This window comes from Mesoplodon densirostris, chromosome 1 (genome assembly GCF_025265405.1).
Source record: "Mesoplodon densirostris isolate mMesDen1 chromosome 1, mMesDen1 primary haplotype, whole genome shotgun sequence".
NCBI lineage: Eukaryota > Metazoa > Chordata > Mammalia > Artiodactyla > Ziphiidae > Mesoplodon > Mesoplodon densirostris.
Window position 1 is genome coordinate 190593643 of NC_082661.1, and position 18153 is coordinate 190611795.

At 39.4% G+C, this 18153-nt stretch overlaps 1 protein-coding gene across 1 annotated transcript in view; it reads right to left on the reverse strand.

Moving 5' to 3' along the window:
* Nucleotides 1-15202, reverse strand: part of NUP54 (nucleoporin 54) — a 38855-nt gene extending 23653 nt beyond the window's left edge. Inside the window, exons 1-5 of the mRNA XM_060113524.1 lie at nucleotides 15048-15202; nucleotides 11147-11230; nucleotides 10562-10711; nucleotides 2491-2717; nucleotides 696-883 (exon numbers count right to left, since the gene is read on the reverse strand). Of these exons, the coding sequence (XP_059969507.1) occupies nucleotides 696-883; nucleotides 2491-2717; nucleotides 10562-10711; nucleotides 11147-11230; nucleotides 15048-15114 (716 nt within the window). The 5' untranslated portion in view covers nucleotides 15115-15202. The remainder of the gene's footprint in view (nucleotides 1-695; nucleotides 884-2490; nucleotides 2718-10561; nucleotides 10712-11146; nucleotides 11231-15047) is intronic.
* Nucleotides 15203-18153: the final 2951 nt, after the last annotated feature.

Genomic DNA, 18153 nt, shown 5'->3' on the forward strand with positions numbered 1-18153 from the left:
TTAACTCACAGCCACAAATATCAATGCAGCATGTGATTTTAGAAGGGTGCTAGCTGAATTCAGAAGCACCCTTCTAAATTAAAGGGTGCTAAATAAAGTTAAAATGAGGTAGGTAAGTAAGATATTATCTATAAAAGGTATGCTTAGCTGCAAAGTCCTATGTAAATGTTTTTTTTTTTTCCCCAGAATTGAGAAGTACTTTGGAGATTCTGTTGAAGTTTATGGGTTGCTTCATTGCAATTTAGTCCAAAAAGTAAAATCTGATTTCAGTTATTATATCTCACTGATAACAATAATTCTTCTAACCCAAGATATCCTAAAGCAAATGTCTTGCCACTAAGCATGATAATTATACATAGGACAAGGGAAGTTAATCATATTTACCCATGAATGAACATGTACAGCAATCAGTTAAAACATTCCAATGTCTTTGTGGCCCCTAATTTGCACACAGCCATAATTAAGTTTCCTCCTGTTTCTGAATGAGAAATCTAAGAAATTATTAGCATCTAACAAGAAACCCAAGATTAAGAAAAAAGCTTTTAAACAAATGCTTCTATAAATACTGAAGAATCACTAGCTGAGAAATATTCTGCTTTGAGATTTAATTTGTGCTTTAGCAACAAAAACACTGTTGATTACTCTCTTTGGACCAAGGCACACAGAAATATATAGTATATTTAATGTATACTTACTGATCATCTGGCAATGTTTTAATACCCTCTACATTTACAGTAAGGGTCTGGTTTCCTCCCAAAACTTTATGCAATGATTCTACCAATTGCTGTTGCTGGCTTCGAACATCTGTTTCTTTTTTGTTGAAAACTAAAACCACTAGCCCATCTTCATCTTTATTATTGGGCATACAACTATAACCTACTGCCTGTGGAATGACAAAACAAACAATATCAAAAACATGTACAGATCTCAAATCACGTGTTTAATATTAACAGCTTAACATCTGCTAAAACAGCTTAATGTCTGGTAATGAAGGGAATATGTAATGATTCTTTCCACAACTCTGTGCCCTAGGAGGTCACACAATTATAAAGAGAAACTTTCTAACCCAAGAATAACATAAACTTAGAGAGAGAAATTAAAATTTCCTCTTCCACAGAGTAACTAAATAGCTTTCTCCTCTGAAAAACTTTGATATCCATCATTGTTGGGTGTTTCCGAACACTGTGGAAACAACTCTGAATGCCATAAAAATGACTGCAGAAGTCATGGACCAAAATGTAATTTACTTGATTATATATTTGACTCATGGAATCTTAAGCGAAGTTTATATAAAGATATATAAAGAAATGTTTACCAAATAAATACTTTTAAAGTACCATAATAACACTGTCAACTTATAAATGCTATAAACAATGTCGACATTATTTTATGGTTTCATGTAATATAAAACTTTATGAAACAGGTTACTTTTTTACATATATTAAATGACAAACTATACCTTTCTAAAGAATTACTCTTTTAGACAGAAGCCTTTTTTCTCTTTTGTCACCACTTATAATGCAATTTTTTAAAAAGAATTTAAATTCACTCTGTATTAGTTCATTATGCATTTTACCATATGTATGTTAATATATCAATTAAAAAAGAAAAAAATTAAATTGTTATATTCAACCTACGTCTACTATATACCTCTTAGTCACTACACAAAAGCATTAAAATTTTAACTGTATACACTCAAAGGGTACACTTTCTTTTTGTAGAGTGATGAGATAAAGAGATATTCCCTAACAAGACGGGTTGGTCACTTTCTGTTGTTTAACCATGTTCAAGGATCTGATCCTCAGCCTTGCAACTCCAAACACCAGCCTATGTACACACTAATTAAGTTTAAGAGACTGACATAGGCCAACAAAACTTAAAAGAGGCTGACGTATAAACTGGATTGAAATGCGTTAATTTTTTATGAAAAATACATCACCAAATTGACCTAAATCTCACTGGCTGATAAGCAGAATCTCTGAGAAGCTAAATTCAAATGAGAAAGTTTTTTGGTAGGCATGGAATCAGAGCAAAGAAAACATACTATGCTGCTGTAGTACTGGCTTTGGCAGTCAGCTATAATAGTGACAACAGTATACATGCCAAGCAGAAGAGTTACTCCGATATGCTGGTTATTGTACTTTCCAGGACAATATTAGATGAAAACCACTAAATTCTAGTTTTGGGTCTCCCCTTTATAGGTGCCAAGCAGACCATTTCTGGTTAATGTTAAATGTGTTAACATTTTTTCCTGCTATAAATTACATTCTAGTCACATCTTCCTTCAGTCATATTCTAGTCATCTCAATCACACATATGTAAGAAATCACTTCAATTTTATAGTTTCTGTACTTTTAAAACGAAAGTGTTATTGTACCATGTTCAAGGAGTACTAAAAAACCAAGCAATTGTTTTCTTAGTATTATTTTAATCCAAATATCACATTTCCTCATACACTCTTCAAGTGAAGATCAAAAGCAGTATTAATACCTTAAAACGGCAAAATGGGTTTTCTTGTGTGAATTCCACAGGTGGAATGTTACTGTTGAAATATCCTTTTCCTGTTCCCCAAAAGGCCTGTAGTTGATTCCATTTTGCCAAAATAGCATCTCTCTCATCTCCCAGTAGTGTTGGAGCAGAAAGAGCACTTGCAGTATTTATCAGTTGGTTGGACTGGGCAGGAGCTTGTGTAGGCTGGCTGAAGAGACCACCTAATGCTAAAAATGTACCCCAAAGTTAGTTTTTCAAAAAAAGAATCAGTCAATTCAGGTCCTAGATATGATAAGCAGAATAATATACCCTGCCCCAAGAGATCCACATCCTAATCCCCAGAACCTGTAAATATGTTACCTTGTATAGCAAAAGGGACTTTGCAGATGTGATTAAATCAACTAAACTGAGATTATCCTGGATCATCAGAGTGGGTTCAACATAATATAAGGGCTCTTTAAAAGGGAAGAGGGAGGGGCTTCCCTGGTGGCACAGTGGTTGAAAGTCCGCCTGCCGATGCACGGGACATGGGTTCGTGCCCCGGTCCGGGAAGATCCCACATGCTGCAGAGCGGCTGGGCCCGTGAGCCATGGCCGCTGAGCCTGCGCGTCCGGAGTCTGTGCTCTGCAACGGGAGAGGCCACAACAGTGAGAGGCCCGTGTATCGACAAAAAAAAAAAAAAAAAAAAGGGAAGAGGGATGTCAGAGTCGAAGTGAGATTTGAAGATGCTATGCTGCTGGCTTTGAAGATGGAGGAAGGAGCTATAAGCTAAGAAATGGAGACTCTAGAAGCTGGACAAGGCAAGGGGATGGATTCTCCCCACAGCCTCCAGAAGTAATGCAGTCCTATCAACACCTTGATTTTAGCTCAGTGAAATTTAGTTCTGGATTTCTGATTCCAGAACTGTAAGGTAATATGTTTTAAGTGACTAAGTTTGTGACGCTTTGTTATGGCAATAATAGGAAAGTAATATGCCAGAACCACCCTTATAATGTTAAACTTGCATTTCTGATATCATCTTAATACAATTAATTCCATTAAACAATTTAGATCCATGATATTAATATTAGACCCACACCAAAAAAAGGGTAAAGTCTGTGAAGTTGCAGAATTTTTTTTTTTTTTTTTTTCTTTTTTCTTTTTGCGGTATGTGGGCCTCTCACTGTTGTGGCCTCTCCCGTTGCGGAGCACAGGCTCCGGACGCGCAGGCCCAGCGGCCATGGCTCACGGGCCCAGCCGCTCCGCGGCATATGGGATCCTCCCAGACCGGGGCACGAACCCGTATCCCCTGCATCGGCAGGCGGACTCTCAACCACTTGCGCCACCAGGGAGGCCCCAGAATTATTTTTTTAAACAACCTTTACTACTGTTATATTTGTGTAATATATACAAATTGGAGGATACAAAATAAGCAAAAAGAATCATTATACCAATGTTATGTCAATATCAGCTTAATAAACAATTTCCTTCTCTTAGTGCAAAGAAATATATAGTAAAAAAAAAAACAACAACAACAACAAATGGGCAAATCCTAAGCTAAAGCTTTAGTTGGCTGTGTAACTTTGGACAAGTTACTTATTCTGTGTTAAAATTTCTCCAATAAAAGAAGGGCTGAGTTGTTAGATCAGATCAGTATTTCCAAAGTGCTAGATAAGTAAATAACCTTGGTACATGAAATTATTTTGTCAAGCAACAGTTGAGTCACCAGATGGACTAAATCATATGACAAAAACTTCTCATTTAATTATCTGATTATATATATTTTTAAAGTCTCAGTTTGGTGCTAGTATGCCTTTAATGCCTCGTGTCATCACTTATCTCACTTTTTAACAAAGGGGAGAACAAATCTAAGACTAGGAGCTTAAAGCAAAGGTATCTAGCTAGAATTTATTAACACTATTATATTTTCTGTGGACTTAAGTTCAATTATTGTTTCTTTAGAAAGAAACAATAGCTATAGCAAGTGATACTGGTTTTCCATTTATAGCAATAGTTTGGATTTTCCTTTCAAAATAAACATTTAATGTTTAAAAGTAAATTGATTTAAAGAAAATTCTCTAATAATACAAATGGCATGTAGATAAAAGAAAAATCATGAATACCAAAATGACCTGAGTTTTAGGACCACTATATTAGATGATATTTAAGTTTTCTTTCAGCTTTAAAGATTGCAAGTACCACAAGGCCAATGCGGCTTCTACAGGGCTAGAGAGGGGCTGCTATTACCCTCAACGTGAGTATTATTAATTCTCAAATGGGCATTTATGAAAATGGTAAAGAAGTGGATTAGAAGCCAGAAGACTTGAATCCTGATTTGCTACATGCTCACTTTGTAGCTTCCGACAAGAAATTCCTAGGTTTTATCTTCCTCAACTTTTAAATAAGATTAACAAAACTATCATCTATACTAATTTACACTTCACACTAGATTCCAACCACACTAGTCTACTCAGAGCTCACTAGCTGACATTTGAGAAATGCAAATAACAAAATCCAACAGACGCTTTTAAAGCCTTAGCATATTAGATTTCTCACACCTTTCTACCTTCTCAGGCCCTCATGTTGTTGATTATTCATTCCTTCAATCCTCAAAGAAAATCTTCAACTTTCACTGAATACACATCCTTCTTGAAAAACTCTTCTCCCTTAGATTTCCTGACAATACAGTCTCTCCTGGTTTTACATATCATACATATATACATACATGCATATTTTCATTCATTCATTCACCATGCATTCATTCAACAAATATTTACTGAGTACCCCTGAAGTGTCAGACATAGAGGCAAACACTAAGGATATGGTGGTAAACGAGACTGGTTCTTTAAACAAACTGAGCATATCAAACAAATATTAACAGTTGTGATAAGTGCCTCGAAGTACAGGCTCTGAGAGTCCTAAGTGAGGAAGCTAATCAAGCTTGGGGCAGGAAGGTTAAGAGAAGGCTGTCCCATAAGAACTTCAGCTAAGGTCTAAAGGAAGTAGTCAGCCAGGCCATGGGGTAGTGTCAAAGAAGAACAGCATGTGCAAAATCTCTGTGTCAAAGAGGAGGGGAAGATGAGCTGGCAAAAGGAATATGGAGTGCTAAACAACAGGGTAAGAGAAAAAAAAGACCAGACTATGATTGAAGTTGAGGGCTCACACTGGCCAAAAATGTGACAATTTGAGCATCAAAAAGAATAATGAATGCATCCAACTCAAACACATTCAATTTATTAAATCTCATGCATTCAAAATGATAATTTTTAAAAGTAAAAATCAAAAATTCAGAAAAATCTCAACACCTTGGACACCACTGGAAATAATCAGGCCACCAACAACTTCTTACAAAAACTGTCAGTTAAAAAGAAAGAATTTATCCTGCCTTTCCTATACAGATTTCATTTCAGGGTGACCAAGCAGTCTTGGGGGGGATGAAGAAAAACTCCTTTTACAGAAGACTTTCAGTGTGGAAGAGAGGGCAGAATTAGAAAATCACTAACTCCTAATTTTGCAACTCCTAATAAAATAACTGATTGAGGCAATGACCGTCAATGAATGAAACCATCAGGTTAAAGACTGATGGGGAACTTTACAAGACAGACTGGCTCTCACCACCTGAACCCACTGATCAATCTTTGCATCTCTAAAAGAGATGGCCTCATAACATGATACAATAGGAAGCACACAGCACCACCCGCAAAGTATTCATGCCAAAAAGTCAAACTTAAACCTAATAAAGTACCTAAAGCTAACTTCATTTACCAGAAATATGGGGCATAAAGTCAAATGATTCTACAAGGAAACAAATCTAGATTGGGGGATATTTCACAGGACAACTGGTCCAGTTTCTGTAACAATTCATGAGTGGGGTAAAAAAACCCAAGCAGGGAATTCTCTATACTAAAAAGAAGCTTAAGAGACATAACGTGTGGACCTTGTTTAGATCATCATTCAAATAAACCAACTGAAGAAAACTTTACTGAGACATATGGGGAAATCTGATTAAGGATGATACCAAGGAATTAGTAATTGTGAGTTGGAATGACTCCATGTTTTTAAAGAGAGAAGCACAGTAAAGCAGTAAGGTAAGGGTGAAATAACATGTTTGGGATTTGCTTTAAAGTACTGATACTTCAGCAATTCAGAAAAAAAAGGAGGGGGAGAGGAAGGAGGATATAGATAAAACAAATGTGGCAAGTTCTGACTTTTGTTGAATCTACTTGGTACAACATGGGGTTATTTTACTATTTTTGTGTTAGAATTTTTCACAATTAAAGAACAGTAGATGTTCATTGGATTTGAGATGATTAATGACCATAACTATTTGACTGGGTAAAGAAAGTAGAAAACAGATTAGTGTGGGCTAAGAGGTAACAGAAGACAGCAGCAGGGGATCCCATTCTTCTATATCTATTTCAAGTAGTTTATGAAGGGGAGAAGAGAGTGACAGCAAGAGATAACTGAAGTGAGATGTGAAATTAAAGTAGTTTTATTTTTTGTTTCTGTTTTAAGAAAAAAGAAACTTCAGACGTTTAAATGTGAATGAGAATAATCCTTGGATAGAGAAGCTGAAGACTTTGTTTTTGGTGCGGGGTGAGAGGTGGAATGGGGTTGGGGTCTGCTGGGAAAAATAATCAACAGCACAAGGAGCCCCAGAAGGTGGGAGGATATGAGATCCAGAGCACAGGCGAAAAGAGAAAAGGATGGGTTACAGCAGTAGGTAGATAAATAAGATTCAGTAGTGGGCAACTGAAGGAATTACAATAAGGGATTCTATTTTCTCTTTGAAGCAGAGGTCAAGGCCATCTACTAAAAGTGAGAACAGAGAACTTTGAGATTTGAAGAGAATAAAGGTTTAAAATAACTTACAGAAAGTGGGAGAAAAATTTGAAAATAAAAACTTAATAGGATTACCAGGCAATGTTGAGCCCCAACTTGGGTTGGTGATTAAGAATTTAGAGATTCAGGGCTTCCCTGGTGGCGCAGTGGTTGAGAGTCCGCCTGCCGATGCAGGGGACACGGGTTTGTGCACCGGTCCGGGAAGATCCCACATGCCGCGGAGCGGCTGGGCCCGTGAGCCACGGCCGCTGAGCCTGCACGTCTGGAGCCTGTGCTCCACAGCGGGAGAGGCTGCAACAGTGAGAGGCCCGCGTACCGCAAAAAAAAAAAAAAAAAAAAGAATTTAGAGATTCAATCTTCTGTACTGTATGATTTTCTCAAGCAGTATCTAGACAGACAGTTGGGCTTACAGAGGCTTGGGGTTGTTTTTTCCAGCAGACATGATACAAGGATAAGGAAGTTTACCATACTGGCAAGAGTGACTGAAATGGAAGGACAAGGGCTCTAAGCTAATTAGAAAGGACAGTGAGACAGGAAGGAGCTGATGGAAGAGCAGAAAGTGTCAGTGCTCTAAGATCCTAATGAGGTCTAAGAACAGCTATGTTGGAAGTAGTTGAAAAGGCAGGCTAAAAGAGCAATAGGTTGTGGGATGTTTGATTATGGATTATTATTGATGATTGGAATTAGATTATTGATTAATTATGGAATTAGAACAGTTTCAGATGTTGCCAAAGTCCAAGGTAAGAATTGTGGCTAAAGTGAAATGGAGGTCTTTGGAATAAAAGGTAGATGGTATGGCCGTCTGAGTACATAGCCATGTGAATGCTAAAATAACCCAGATTGATAGTACAAGTTGGAAAGAAAAGCAAGACTCAGAGCCAGCTGCCAAAGTGTTCAATGAACAAAAGGTACTGTCCAGGAAATCAGCAGATAACAGAGATTAGACATATCAGAGATGGTGTAACCAGACAGCAAGCACCTCATATAAGCAGGAGTTTTTAAAAATGAGGCAAAAGCTCCACAATCTTTGCAGATTAAACTCAAACTCCTTTCAACAGCAGGTCCCGAATTCATCATGCCATGCCATGCATTCGTGCCTTTGTCACTGTTATTCCCTCTGCCTGGAATACCCTTTTCTGACTTTATCCAACTGGCTAATTCCCTTAAGATTCAATTCTTTCTCTACATTCCAAAGCACCCTGTATGGGTCTATTTTAGTGCTTTCACACATATATATTTTTTATAATTGAATGTTTATTATTCTATCTAATTGGATGTTTGTTATTCTATCTCCTTATAGACTATGAGCAACCTTATATACCCAGTACATATACCTTATATACCCAGTACATATACCTTATATACCCAGTACCTATACCTTATATACCCAGTACCTATACCTTATATACCCAGTGCCTGACATAAAACATACACTCAGCAGAATGAGCCCTTTTCATTCTGAAAATGAACAGCACCAGATTCAAATTCCCATTTTTCCTAACAAGAGTAAGCACAACTATAATAACTTATAGTTGAAGAGACTTTATGTCAAGAAACAAAGAAAAAACTTCACTTTTCCTTTCTTCTCCTTAACTACTTGGATTTCCATCAAACTTTGTATTGTTGCAGGAGGACAGTAAGAAAGATATAATTGTAATACCATAAAGAATAATTCTATTATCTTCATCCTATTGGTTAGATAATTCTTGAAATTCATGTTTAATATGTTACTAATCTTCAATGACTGAGTAGGGTGCATTTCAGCCAATCAATCAACTTACCTAAGAAAAATGAAACAAGAGTGATTTTAAGAGGTAGCAAACTATGGGAAAGCAAAAGAAGCATTACAAAGGAAGTCGAGGAACTTGAATTTATGTTCCTATACTACATCTTGGAAGATATATGGAAATGTCACAATTTTCTCAGTTACCTCTCTTCACCTATAAAATGGAGGTAACAAGAGTTCTATTTCATAGAGTTCTTGTGATAATTAAATAAACTAATCCGTACAAGATAACCCTGGAACATACTGCCAGACCAGCTAGTAAGGAAGCTATCAAAGACTAATTCTACACTTGTCTGAAAGAACCTGGGAACCAACCTAAAGAGGCTTACACTGGCCAAAGATGGAACAATTTAAACATCAATATGGAAAACTGCAATGGACTGAAAAATATCAAATAATTTAAACGCTTGAATTCCTGACATAAAAAAAAAAATTGGTTACCTCTGGAGAATGACAGGGAACCAACTCTTTATTTTGAAAGCTAAGAATAAAGGGAAAGAATCAACCAAATAGTGGATGAGGTCAAGTTTCTCTTTATAGAAGTATTTCAACAAATAAATGACAAAGGAATCAGACGGTTGGAATAATACCATTTTACAACGCCTAATGAATTAATGGATCTAGGTAATGATCACCAATGGCTGCTGCTAACATCACAAAAAATAGAGAGAATCAGACATTATATGCCTCTTGATAAAAATACAACACTACCTATAAAGTAGTCTTGCAAACAAACAAAAAACTGAACTATCAACATAAATAAGCCCCTAGATTCAACCCAATTTACAAGAAATACAGAGGACAAAGGGATATGCTAACTATACAAAGGGATATGCTAACTATACAATAGGAATGCAATCAGTAAAGTTCTGACTGACAACCTCTACAGGACAAATGATCTGATTTCTTCAACAAGTTGAAAAATAAATAAAACAGAAAGAGCTAAAAGGGGAACTTACAGAGATTTAAGACAAATGAAACTAAACAATACAAGACAAAACCATAAAGAAAAGTAAGGAAGTGATCAACACAAAAGGCAAAACTATATTTCCTCTGATGGGGAAGTGACTAGGAGGGAAACGTGGAGGGCTTCTGAAGTGGCTGGCCAGGGTCTACCTCCTGACATGGGCAGTGGTTACAATGGCGTTCATCTTATATACAATTCACGAAGCTGTACTTTTGTGCCGCTTTCTATATTTGTGTTATTTTTCTCAACAACAACAAAAATTTTAAAGGAATGATACTAAACACAAGAGGCCTTATAATCAGAATCATGCCAACCTGTCTCTTTCCCAGGTGCTATCATCATATATAAACACAAGAAGTAGCTTTTGGAATACTTTATAATTCCTCCAAAAAAAAAAAAAAAAAGATATCCACAAAAGAGTTTTGAACAGTGCACTCAACAATGTTGCCTACATTGTTATGGTTTTATATCTGAAAATGAAAACCTCTTATACTTACTAGTTTGTTGCTGCTGCTGCTGCTGTGTATGAAATCCTCCAAATCCAAGTCCAGTTCCCAAACCAGTACCTAAACCAGTACTAGTTCCAGCTGTTGTGCCAAAGCCAGTGCCAAATCCAAAACCTTTGTTCTGAGCACCACCAAAGAGTCCTTTGAATGAAAAATTTAAATTGTTTAAGGCATAAAAAAGCTGACTCGTAGTTCATTTGCTTCTACAAATGATATAAGATGTCCTCTTGGGCTTCCCTTGTGGCGCAGTGGTTAAGAATCCACCTGCCAATGCAGGGGACACAGGTTCGAGCCCTAGTCTGGGAAGATCCCACATGCTGCGGTGTGGCTGGGCCCGTGAGCCACAACTACTGAGCCTGCGCTCTAGAGCCCGCGAGCCACAACTATTGAGCCCACGCTCTAGAGCTTGTGCTCTGCAACAAGAGAAGCCACCGCGATAAGAAGCCCGCGCACGGCAACGAAGAGTAGCCCCAGCTCGCCACAACCAGAGAAAGGCTGCACGCAGCAACGAGGACCCAACACAGCCAAATAAAAAATAAAATTAAAAAAAAAAAAACAACAACGATGTCCTCTTACCGGTAGTGCCCGTGTTAGCTGGAGCAGAAAAGCTGAATGCAGAACCTGCTGTTGTAGATGGTGTCCCAAATCCACTAAACCCACCTAATTAAAAAAGGATAAATAAAATAGCAAGGAAGAATCTTTTGTATACATATGAGGTAATCTCCTTTTCAAATTACATAATAAGCAATTGCTCCATATAAAGACAAAATATATTAGTCTAACTTTTCCTTTCTCTACTTTAATGTCAATTTAAAAAAAACTATACTACTAATCAAGAAGTCAATATGTTGCAAGAAATGAGCCACCAAGTACTTAAAGTAGAAATACCACAATGCAATATATACCTTTCAACTAAAGAGGTGATTAAGCTACAGCTGAGTAAACATGTTAATAAGCCTATTGCCATAGTGTTAACGCTAAAATGACTGTGTATTTTTACAGCAGGGGTTGCAAATTCAAATGCCTACAAGATACAGGCTGATAACGTTCATGAATGAAATAGACGGTGTTTATTGACTGCCAGAACGGATCAGTGTGAAGTTTTTTTTAAATGGCAGTAGTTCCTAAATTCCAGCAAATTACTGCTGCAGGAGAATTTAGCAGTGCGCGGGCCTTAGAATTTAGAATTTAGTAGCAGTAGTTTAGTAGTGTTATACATTCCCATTTTTCCCGAGAAATAGAAAATCTAGATTTTCTGTGTGAAATTTACACAATTTTAAACCTGAAGTCAATTGATTTTTTTGCAACTAATTCAAATATTTTTAAAACAGTGACAAACAGATCATACTGGCAGACTGTGCTGCCAGTGTGCAACCCTGGCTTCAGTGATTTAATTTATACTCTACTTTAGCTTATATTTCTACTTAGTCTCCATCAAGACTGAGCAACTTTTCAAATGAAACATACCAATATACTGACTCTTATATTGGTATGCAAACAAGCATGTGTTTCTTGAAGACATAAGGGGGAAAAAAATCACAAGGCAGCAGCGGCCGGCAAGGAGAGCAGAGCTATCACAGGGCCCTGCGCCACAACACTGACAGGTCCACAAAGTTCACTTTTAGATAAGTCGAGAGACAAAATTAATCTTAACCATATCGAAGCTGACATAGGAATGGAATGGAAGTCTGGCCAATACACAAGGGCTTTTTTCCCCTTACTGTCAGTCTTTACCTGATTACCAATGTGGTGTCAAAAAAGACTTTTAAGACAAATGTTTGAACCATTAGTGCTGAGATATGCTGCAGACTCTCTGGGATTCTAACTTTTAGTCTCATATATTTCTGGCATAAGAGACAGAGATTCATCAATATTGTAACGTAAAAGATATAAGAAGGAAAAAAACCCAACCCACTGACAGTCATCATATGACTCTGACTTGGAAAATTACTCAAGAATAGACTACATGCTGCATGCAGGCACAACCCAATACTCTATTTACTTGTAGGTTCTATTGCAGTACTGCAAACTGTAAACATTTTGATAAAAATCACCTAAAGTACTGAACATTGTTCCTAATCTTTTTCATTACTTCTAATTTTCACAGAAAAACTAAGATATATTCTGAATTGGCTATACAATAAAGACATTGGTATATTAACATGCTCCATAATATGAACATGTTTATTAGTAAAAATGTATCCACAAGGATATAAAATAAAAAAGTAAACGAGAATTTCAATCAGCTTTTGCCAAAGTTGATCAACATACATAAACATACATAAAAGTAGTTAAAATAGTTATATTGTCACAACTCAAAACTTCACAGTGATAACTCCAAATGAACATGAAATCAAGCAAATACCAACAGGTTTATTTATTACTGTTGAATTATGAGCTGGGTGGGTTTGTTCGGAAACACAAACTTCAAAATAATGTTTCTGTTTTACCCAGTGCCAATTTTAAGCAAACAGGGAAAAGTAAACATACCAAACAACAGTGATATGTGATCACTTTAAATATACCTTAGTGATAATGGATTGTTTAATCTTTGGAATTTCAAGTATTCTTCAAAACGTTTTCGAATCAGATTGCCAAGGTCATATTCATACTGCAGTAACAAGTAACTGCACAAAATGCCAGACTTCCCAAATATGTCGTAGGGAATAAATCATGCTTACCAAATGCATATAATTGGCATGGGCATAAGTGGCATATGTAAGAGAATATGAATAATAAATTCATATACGAGCAGCTGAGGAACAAGGCTTTTCTATAGGGTCACAGTATGCAAGGTACATATAGACCTATTTTAAATTTATATATATATATATATATATATATATATATATATACACACACACACACACGTTAGTTTGTGTTTTGCAGAATTTCCAACGAGCTTCAAACAATCCATATAGATACCAGAATCTTCATAATTACCTTTTTGAGTACAGAGACGTCTAGCCTATCTTTTAGAAGCTAATACTATCTGACAATAAATTAAATTGCTCTCTCTGATCATTTCTCAAAAAATCCAGTAAAGAACTGGGGATTCTTTCTATAATTGCGTTATCTTATAGAAATGTATCCTAATCTGCTCAGTTGGCCAAAGAAACACATTATTATTATTGTACAGGTTAAAAAACAAGACAGGTTGCTGCTGTTCGTATAAGACTTGTTTCTCTCAGGAAACACAAGGACGATCAAATGAAATTCCAATGAAAGATGCAGGAAAAATGGGAAAAAATGACTGCAGGAGTCCAAGAATTCCAGGAAAATGGGCCTGACTGTTGAGCTTATACTTCGAAAGAGACATCTAATAATTTGGAAGCCATATTCTACTCAAAATAAAAATCCATTCCAGATACTTATCACTTGGAAGGTATATTCTGTTCAATTAAATGCAAATTTAACACAGGAACTTTATAACTTGCAAGACTTCCCAAACCAAATCTTTTAAGAGAGTCAAAACTTGGGACAAATGTTTTTGATTCGACATTAGGAAATGAATTTCCTTTCCTTGTTAGACAAGTCGCTGTTCTTTCCCAAACTCTGGAACCACAAAATATTCTTGGACTCCAGCTCCCAACATTCGTTACACAGACGACCCGCATATCTACCTGCACTTGCCAGACTGTTACCAAAATTGAACGGAGTCGCCGAGGTAGTAGAAACACCGAAATTCCCAATATTAAAGTTCACTGCAGGATTAGCAGTTAATCCGAAACCCCCAAAATTAAACCCACTGGCGGTGGAGTTGGCAGTCTCAAGCCCACCAAATCCTGATAGGCGTGTAGGCAAAGAAACAAACAGAATTTTAAAAGGGGGAGGGGGGAAGAAGAAAGAAGAAAAAGAAAAGAAAGCAAGGTAAGGAAGAGTTTGCAAGAGGTTTCAAAGAAGTGAACAAAGACAAACCCTGACTTTGCTCCACGAGTTAAGAAAGCCGAGGAGGCGGGGACGGGAAGGAGGAGCAGGAACGTGTAGTCCCGCAGCAAGAACCGAAGGGGCCAGGGCCGAGGGAGCTGCAGAGCAGCGCCCAAGGCTCCCCAGCCCTGTCCTCGCCGAGCCCAGCAGCGGGAACCAAGCGAGCGTTCGCGCCCGTCCCGGACGCTGAGGTGGGGAGGGGTGAGTAGGGTTCGGGAGGGAAGGATGGGTCTCCGGCAAAGGGTGAGAGGAGCCGCCTCCGGTCTCTCCGAGTCCAACTCCCGGGCGGCGGGAAACGAGCCCTAGGAGGAGAGGGCCCTGCGGGGACCCAACCGCAGCGCGCGAGCTCCAGGTTGGGCCTCCATTCTCCCCGCGGCCTCCTCAGGAGCCGCCTCCGCCCGCTCTGCTGCCGCCCGCCCTTTTCCGAAGCCCCTAAAGTCTCCGCGCGGGCAGGAGACCCCAGGATCCCCAAGCCGAAGAGTCTCGGACCGAAGGGCTGGACCAAAGGCCTTCCCTCCTCCCCGGGAGAAGGCCCGGGGGACTCACTCACCCGCGGGGGCCGCGGTGGCTGCAGCGGTACCAGAGGTGCCTGAGGGAGCCCCAAAGTTGAAGGCCATGTCGCGGGAGCAGGGGACCAGGGTGCCGCTCCCGCGGCACTCGGTGCACTCCGCTCTTCGATCCGTGGGGAAACCACCCCCGGATCTCGGAGTTCCGCCTCTTTTCCGGCCTAGCCTAAGAAGCCGGAACGCTTGAAAGGCGTAGGGGGTGGAGCGTGGAGAGGGAACGCCCCCGGCCGGGCTTGCTTCCGGGGGCCTGTGGCTTCACGTGGTGTGGAGCGTCGCAACCAATATGAGATTCTGGGAAGCTCGCCGTGGCGTGCTGCCTGAGAGCCCTTAAAAACTTGCTTTAGGGAGACCCCTTGGAAAAGATGTGCAGCAGGCTGAATACCAGTGTCCAATGAAGACAGGGTAGGAAAGAAAGCTAAATCCTCATTCTCCATAGTGGAGAGACAGTGGATAACACTAAAACTGAAAATTCACGAAGCAGCATGTCATTTAAAGTCATGGGTAATGGTGGGGAAAAGAAGAAGAAAGAAAGAAAGAAAAAAGAAGGCTAAAAGAAGTGCCTCTGAGAATGATGTCCATTTAGGTTTTTGGCTTTGTAGAATTCTTGGTAGAAGCTTTGTAGAATTATTTGCTTCTTAAATCAATGTGCTTCTGTAACTTTAATAAAAATAAAAGCAAAGTCATTGTGTCTATCGAAATTAAAATTTTCTTTGGACCTAGCAATGCTACTAATAGGAATCTATCTTGTAAATGATTTGGCAAAATTAATGGAATACAAGGTTATAGGTTACAGCATTATTTATAATAACAAATGATTGGAAACAGTGTTCTGCTTTAATAGTTGCATTTATACAAAGGAATACTATTCAGCCAAGTAAAGCTCTTTATGTACTGAAAAGAAAGATCTCAAAGGTAAATTATATAAACACAATTTAGAACACTATATGGTATGCTACAATTTGGGTGGGAAAAAAAGAGGGCTAGAATATGTAATTACATACATTTGTATGAAATATTCCTGGAAAGATACTTTTTTTTTTTTTTTTTGCGGTACGCAGGCCTCTCACTGTTGTGGCCTCTCGCATTGCGGAGCACAGGCTCCGGACGCGCAGGCTCAGCGGCCATGGCTCACGGGCCTAGCCGCTCCGCGGCATGGGGGATCTTCTCGGACCGGGCTACGAACCTGTATCCCCTGCGTCGGCAGGCGGATTCTCAACCACTGTGCCACCAGGGAAGCCTGAAAGATACATTTTTTAAATGAATAACATCGGTTGCCTCTGAGAGGATGAATTGGGTGGCAAGAAGATGGGTGGAGGAGGACTTTGCAGTATAAACCCCGTTTAGTTTTTGAAAATGTAAATGGGTTACCTACTCATACAATTAAATAATGCTAATAGTGGTCATTGCAGAAGTCCCAGTGAGAACGCTGATATACGGATGAGGACAGCAGGAATGAAGACTGAGGAGCAGGTGGACTTGATTGATGGGGTGTGGAGAGGCAGGCAAAGAGGAGTCTAGCAAGGGTCCCTGGTTCCTGGCTTGTACACTGTGATGCCATTGGAATTTGGGAGGGAGACAAGAAAAAATGAGTTCCTTTCTTTACTTACTGGGTTTGAGGACAAACTGACTGAGGATATCCAGCTGGCACTTGGATATGTGGGACTGAGGTGGAACAGAGAGGCCCATGTTTAGGGTGTAATTGAAGTCTGGGTGCCAATGAGATTGTCAGGGAGAGAGGATCAAGTGAGAAGATGCAGCTGAGCATCAGTAATTAGACCACAGGAGACAGCCCTCAAGAGAGCCTGCGAGAAAGAAGCAGCAGCAGCCAAGCCAAATCACAGAAATTATGGATGGAAGGGGAGAACGATCTCAGATGGAAAAGAATGGGTGATTATTTCTTCAGTAGGAAGCCATCCCTGATCACCCTTTCTAAAACTGCACATCCCACTCCTGTCACTGGCTGCTTTAATATTCTTAGCATAACCACCACCTATGTATTGCCCCCCAGCCCCCATTTAATGTTAGCTACATGAGGGCAGCAAACTTTATTTACTGGCTGTGTCCCTGGTGCTACCAGAGTGCCCACCCACATGATAGGCCCTTATTCAGTACTGTGGAATGAATGAATGATTTCCTTGACATGTTTCTCTCCCTTGCCTTTCCCATTTTCATCTCCAAGTCCTATATATTTTATCTTTTGAATATTTCTAAAATATTTCATTTCCACTGCCATCTTCCTGATTCAAATTACCGTAATCTCTTGCCTTGACCAGGCATCAGCAGACAGCCCATGAGCCAAATGTGGGCTGCTGCCTATTTTGTACACAGTTTCGTTGGAACACAGACATATGCATTTGCTTACATGTTGTCTATGACTGCTGTCATGCTACAAGTACAGAGTTGAGTAGTTGTGACAGAGAGGCTTGCGAAGCCAAAACTATTTTCTAAGTGGCCCTTTACAGAAAAAAAGTTTGCCAGCTCCTACCTAGACTACCACAGTGCAATGAGCAAGATTCATTCTAGGTTGCCTGGCAAATGAGCTAGCTGTGGCTGGGGGTTCCCCCTTCTCCTAGGGGAGGGGAAGGGGCTGCAGCCAACCTTATGTCCCACGTAACTGGTGTCTTCTTCACCCCAGCAGTGGAGGTTGCAACGTTCCATGGGCAGCCCAAGTCGAAACTGCTGCTTGTTCAGTTGCTTGTGTATTCCTCCATTGACAATACTTTGCCCTATAAAAAGGTGGACTAGAAGGAATATGCCCTCTTCACTGAGACCAAACAGTGCCCTGGCCCTCAGCTTGCCTCACCATGGGATGACAGGAAGATGGAGGGTCTGTGCCTTCCTTTTTCCAGAATTTTTTTCCCCCATTAAAGCCATTACTTGACCTGTGCTATGTATGTGGCTTTGTGGAATTCACCCTGCAGGCTAGTGCATGACACCCAGACAAGATCCAGTGGGGACCCTAAAGGAACCACCTAACACAACAGGCTCCTAACTGACCTCCCTGTATCCACGCTCTCTTCCAATTTATTCACCCTGCAACTAGAGTGAGTCTTTCTAAACAAACCTGTCATATCTCCCATTCCACCCCCC